Genomic DNA, 6,000 nt, shown 5'->3' with positions numbered 1-6,000 from the left:
GGCAGAGGTCCTCCTGCCCCATAGCTTCCTCTCCTCTGCAGCTGAGACTGCGGTGTACCCCACCCTCTCGGGGGGAGGGGAAGAGTTTTACATTCACTGACATTTTAAACCTGGCATTTTGGGAGTCAAGCCTGGGAACAGGACCAGAGATGGGGGGGATTGTGACCATCATGTGACTCTCCCGGGTGTTGTAACCAACCTGCCTCCTTAGTGCCCTGTCCTGGTGGCTTCAGCAGCTTGCCTTAAGCTGCTCCACCTTAGACCACTCCTGTCCCCGTGCATTATAGGAAGGACACGGCCAGCTATTCTGTGTGGGAGATTGAAAAACCAGCTAGGTTTCGGGAAAGGGTGAGCTAACCTGTATGCCCAAAGTGCTGTTTTGCTCTGAGGAGAGCCAGCTGGGGCCCTACAACAGCGGGAGTCACAGGCCAAACCCTATGGGCTGAGTCCCCTTGACAGCTAGAATCACACGCCAAGCCCTATAGGACTTTCAGAGGGACCCATCCAACAGCCTTCTGTTTCAGACTCAGATACTGAGATAGATCAGAGGGAGATGAGCTCTGACCCCCTGTAGTCCACAGTGTCCCAGTGCCTGGCAAAGGGCTCTGGCTGCCTCTTGCCAGGACCATCCCTTCCCAAGGATTCTGGTTCTGCCAGTGGCTGAGTGCTTATACATGGAGGAGTGAGCTGAGGACCCTGCCCTGCTGGGATGCACAGGAGCCACAATCCCGGGCATTTGGTGGCCTCTGCATAAGGGTGGAGGGAGTCCATGGCCCCAGTGTTGACTTTGCAGGCCTGGTTCAGGATGTGGTGATGTGAGCCCTTGTGTGGGCCGGTCAGCGGGCTACAGGGGGATCCTCTAATAAAAGTGTTGCTGGAGCCGTCGGTGCAAGCAGCAGGTGAGGACCATCCCGCAGATCTGCAGGGTGGAGAGAGCAGCGAGCCATGAGAACCCCATAGGCTTTTGGGTGGATGCTGGGAGGCAGTTGCTCACGCGGGAGAGGGCTGGAGAGCTACACCCCCTCAGACCCTGACCACCTGAAGGGCTTGCGTTTCTCACAGGATTCCGGGAGGGGTTGATGTGGGGTAGAGGTGGGGAAGCGAGCTCTGAGAAGTGCTCCCCAGAGTCTAACTTTTGTGCTAGAATAGGCTCAAATCATGGAGTATGGTTACATAGCACACATCAATCCTGTGGGTCTGGGTTGAGGTCCAGCGGCTGCTATCCCCTCCATCATCCACCCAGTTTGTGCTATTTGCCCGTGAGCCTGAGGTTCTCTAGAGGCAGCTCGGTTTATCTGGCTCTTCTGTGATGACAACCCCACTCACACCCTAGAGCTGTTGGAAACATCTAATCTCTCTAAGATGGCTTCCTGCATCCTGCGGCCCTAGGGCTCCAAAGCCAAACTAAAGCCCATCACAATTCAGTGAGAAACACTGTGAGCTCAGCATGGAGACTCCCGCATCCTGCCTGTCACTACCTCTACTGGATCCACTGACTGGACAAGGATACGGAGGGTGCCATCTGTCCGGTTCCCTATACACTTCCCACTCCCAAATGACAGAGGATCTGTATTCTACACCCCATGCTCTTTGCTCTCCCACCCCTGAAGCTGTGTCGTCCCCCTCTCCTTCCTTCCCCACCAGGGGTACCTTGAGAACAAAGAGACGGGGATGTGTCAGACCAAGGTACCTCATGGTGGGTGACCATATAGTTGCTCAGTCTCTACTCTGTGTCAACCTGTCCCACACTGTCACATGGCACAGGGAGGAAGGTGAGTGTCTCTGTGTAAGGGACTACCCTGTCTTTCCCTGCCTTATTCTAGAGATCTGACCTTGGATGTACAGGCCCAGTGCCAGTGCAGCTCCAGCCCGAGTAGGACTAGATCCACCAAGAGGAGTGTAGCCTGGGGCAGCTGCCTGTCCTTGTCAGGTTAGCTTCAGGCCATCCAGGACAGGTTTGTCTCTTCATCTTCCTCCCACTCCCCTGCCCTAGGCCCAAGAGGGTAGGCAACAGAGGCCACAAATGCTGCTCTCGGCTTTAGCCTCTGAGCTAAGAGCACTGCTAATCCACCTCGAGACTCAGGATCAGAAGCCCAAAGGCGGCTTAAGAGGTTATCTCGCCTCCACTGGCTTTAAGCGGGCTCTGTCACAGCCATACATTCTCAGACATGTACCCAGGGACTGCGTCATGCTCCTGTGTCCATCCCAGGGTTGGATGCTTTCCCCGAGGGTTATCTGGGTCTTTCTGATGTACACAAACAAGGCAGGCCTTTATGTGCTATGGGCTAGACCCACCTCTCCCCAGCATGCAGTTCCCTCTAGATGGTTTTGCAGGAGCCGAACTCCCCGACATGCATGGAGATGGATACCTTGAACAGGCGGAGCAAGTGCATGGGGTAGCACTCTCATCAAAACATGACCATGCACGCTTGTACACGTGTGTCTATATTATCCTGAACTGGGTGGAAGGATAGTGTGCACACATGCATGCATACACGAGAACGTTCCCCACACCTGCATGATGTGATGCATGCCCTCATCAGTATACATGTGTGAAAGCACACACACACACACACACACACACACACACATCTATCCTTAAGTGTACAGACGGTAAAGGATGTCCTAAGAAATCACCAGTCCTAAGAAAGTACCAGTGTCTCCTTTTGGCAGGGGAACACAGAAGCTCCAGCATGGATGATCCAAGCAGCAAGCACAGTAACATGAGACAACACAGAGAACTTCCCGGAGGGAGTGCAATACAGACAAAGGTAACCCATCTCCTGGGTTTGGCTCCTGTTCAACTTGCACAGGACACAGGGCTCCCTTGGGGTACTACTTGGTACAGACCTTGGCCACACACAGGGAATTTTTTTTTTAAACATGGGGCTGTGGTGCTCATGGTTTCTTACTCAGTAAGCAGCTGGTGATCTTTGGACAGCATGAAAGAAAGGCCTGGCTTGGCCCACATGGCCTTTCTGTACACTCCAATGACCCAGAGATCCAGCCTCAGCTGGCTGTTTTCTAGGCTCTAAAACACATTAGCATCCTACCTGTGGGCTGTTAAGGTTGGTTCTAGTTCAGCTGGGTACCTGTAGGCTGTGTGATCTCGGGCGTAGTTGCATCCCTCTCCAAGCCTGTTCTAGAAGGCAAGATTCTTCCCAAGCCAGAACTCAGCACCTCACATCTGAGAGAGGCCAGCAGGCCCTCCAGGACTCACATGACTGGCTGTGTGACACAGCCAAACCTTCCCATGTACTGTTCCTGTCTCCTCATCCACTCCGTAGTCGTTTCCTACTGCTTCTTGTCAGATCCCCTCAGAATTTAGTATCCATCACCTCCTCCAGGAATTCTTCCTGGGTTCAGCCATGGTCAAGGCAGATTTTATTTTTTTCCTGTGAATCCAGTGCACAGTTTGATGTTGCCTAATTACAAGGCCGTGTCCTGTGTTCTTGTCTGACCCCTTCCCCCGTGGTTATGAAAGCCCCCACCTCCATGGGCAGAGCACGGCCCTGCTACAAAGCCAATGCACAGTGTGCCTCAGAGCCTCCTCTGCATGTCCCCTGGGTGGGAGGTGCCTCCTCTGTGTGTGAGAAGGATGGCCAGAAAAGATCCCTAGGCTACTTACTATAACCTTTTTAAAGTTTTCCAGCTGGAATATTCTATAAATTACTTTCTAAGATTATGCCTGAGTGGAAGCCACCCACAAGGGAGGAAGCCGGAGGAGAAGAAAGAACACCAGGAATGAGGGGCCTGGTTGGCTCTGCCACAGTGGCTGTGTGATCGTCAGCCAGTGACTTTCCATCTCTGGGACTAGTTAGCCACATTCAATGTATACTGAGGAAGATGGTCCCATCTCTGGGACAAGTTAGCCATACTCAGTGTATACTGAGGGAGATGGTCCCAGCAGCCGTCCATCTGAGCGAGCACAGGTGTGATTGTTTGACAGGAGCCTCAGTGTGTGGAGCCACACAGTGTGGCCACAGCAAGCCTGGACATGCTGAAGAGAGAGGAGCAAGTGAGTGCTCTGAGGAAAACCTCTCTGAGTGGAGGGGCTCCTCCATTTAGACAACTGTGGAGCTGTGAAGACCACCATGGAGCCGGTCCATTCATATTCAGAGGCTTCTGAGGGGTCTCTTTGTAAATTCCTCCCTCAGTTCCCACCTTGCTGCTAGACCCCTAGGGGAATTCCCCACTTGACTTTCATTCCCCCACCTCCTAAGTCCTCTACACCTTATCTCTGACTCCACTTGGCTCCTCTGGGGTCCCTGAAATCTGAGGATGCTTTTTTTGAAGATACACTGAGATCTGGTGGCTGCCTCGGCCATTGTATGTACATGTACAGGAGCATAGCCTGGGCCTTGGGTGGATTCAAAGTTTGCCAAGGGATCCTACCAGTGGCTAAGGTGAGCTCATGGCGAGCACATGTTATGGCGTAAATGTCACCATTTCCCCAGAGCACGTGTTTCCTGGATAATATGTCAGTGAAGCCGTGGTTGACATGCCACCAGACACCTGGCTGAGATCAGCGTGGGCAGCCCTGTACTTCTTGTTTTTTTTTGTTTGTTTGTTTTGTTTTGTTTTTTGTTTTTCGAGACAAGGTTTCTCTGTGTAGCCCTGGCTGTCCTGGAACTCATTCTGTAGACCAGGCTGGCCTCAAACTCAGAAATCCGCCTGCCTCTGCCTCCCAAGTTCAGGGATTAAAGGCGTGCGCCACCACTGCCCGGCAGCCCTGTATTCTAATGCCTGGTTTCCAGAGTTCTCAGAGAATCTGCCTAAAGTCAGTGAGCTAGCAACCTTACTAAAATCTCAGGGCAGTGGAAGCACAGGGTTGCTAAGATACCTGTACCTCAGGGGCATCAGAGCAGCCAGTGATGGCCCTTATACCAGGCCTGCCTCCTGTTTCAATGCCAAGAGCTCTGCCTTCCGTGCTAGCAGACCAGTCTCCTAGGCAGCAATGTCCATTGGCTGCTGCTTTAAAATAATTTCTCCAGTCTCTCTATCCTACAGATAAGGAAATCAAAGGCTTTGAGAGAGACTATGGCTTCTCAGAGGTCACACAGCAAGACATGGGGATATATTTACAGTCCAGGCCCTCTGATTCCCAAGCAAGATGCCTCCAGTTCCCAGAAACAAGAACACCATCTTAGGATGATATCCTGAGCCTTGGTTCATGTTCGAGTGTGTGTGTGTGTGTGTGTGTGTGTGTGTGTGTGTGTGTGCGCCTAGAGTCGGCTCTGACTGGGAGGAACACTACTTCTAGAGGCCTGATTTGGGCCCTTTCTAAAGGCTCCAGGCTGCCTGGAGGACAGGGCAGATTAATGTCCATCTCCAGCCAGTAGAGGGCACTCTAACCGAGGCTTCGCCATTACCAGCCTCTGCTCAGTGAACCGCAAGGGAGAAAGAAACCTGGGCTGGGTGTGAGATGCAGAGTTATAGAACAGGGAGGTGTGACAACCTACAGGTATGCTGCCTGCCCAGTGGCCCGGCCCTGAACATTAGAGTAGCTAGTAGCACTGACCTGCTCTGACTTGGGGCTTTGAGCATTTGCAGCCCCGTGCCTGGCCCTCGGGTTCATTAACTTTGGCTACAGTTTGTGCAGACAAAGGCCAGGAAGAAGTAGACTGGGGTGAACCAGGCCTGGTCAATATCTTTTTGGGGTAGGCCCCTAAAAATCAGTGTGATGGGTCCCTGGAAACCTGAAAATCACTCCAGCTTCTGGAGTGATGGGCAGCCCTGCCTGGTCCCAGACTTCTTTGGGTTCACCACAAGGGGCAGAGGCCCATTCTGGGAAATGTGAAAATGCAAGGGCCATGTCGTGCACCTCCCTGGGCTCCCTAGTCTAGTGGTGAGGAGACCAGGAAGCCATTGGGGAATTTTGAGGAGATGACGGACCTGTGTAGAAACAAAAGCGATGAGCATCTTTTGTGGGGTATCAGCATCTGCTTGGCAACCAGGTCCGTGATTTGCACACGTGACCAACTATCATGGGAGGAGGCT

At 52.7% G+C, this 6,000-nt stretch overlaps 1 protein-coding gene across 1 annotated transcript in view; it reads right to left on the bottom strand.

The window, feature by feature from the left end:
* Positions 1–812: 812 nt before the first annotated feature.
* Tspan11 (tetraspanin 11) overlaps positions 813–6,000 on the bottom strand; it is a 37,341-nt gene continuing 32,153 nt past the window's right edge. The window contains exon 7 of the mRNA XM_028754355.1: positions 813–919. Within this exon, the coding sequence (XP_028610188.1) occupies positions 860–919 (60 nt within the window). The 3' untranslated portion in view covers positions 813–859. The remainder of the gene's footprint in view (positions 920–6,000) is intronic.

The sequence above is a fragment of the Grammomys surdaster genome, unplaced genomic scaffold, assembly GCF_004785775.1.
Source record: "Grammomys surdaster isolate TR1022 unplaced genomic scaffold, NIH_TR_1.0 126013, whole genome shotgun sequence".
In the NCBI taxonomy this organism is placed as follows: Eukaryota; Metazoa; Chordata; class Mammalia; order Rodentia; family Muridae; genus Grammomys; species Grammomys surdaster.
Note: the sequence above shows the minus strand (reverse complement) of the source record. Positions and strands in the feature narration are given on the sequence as shown.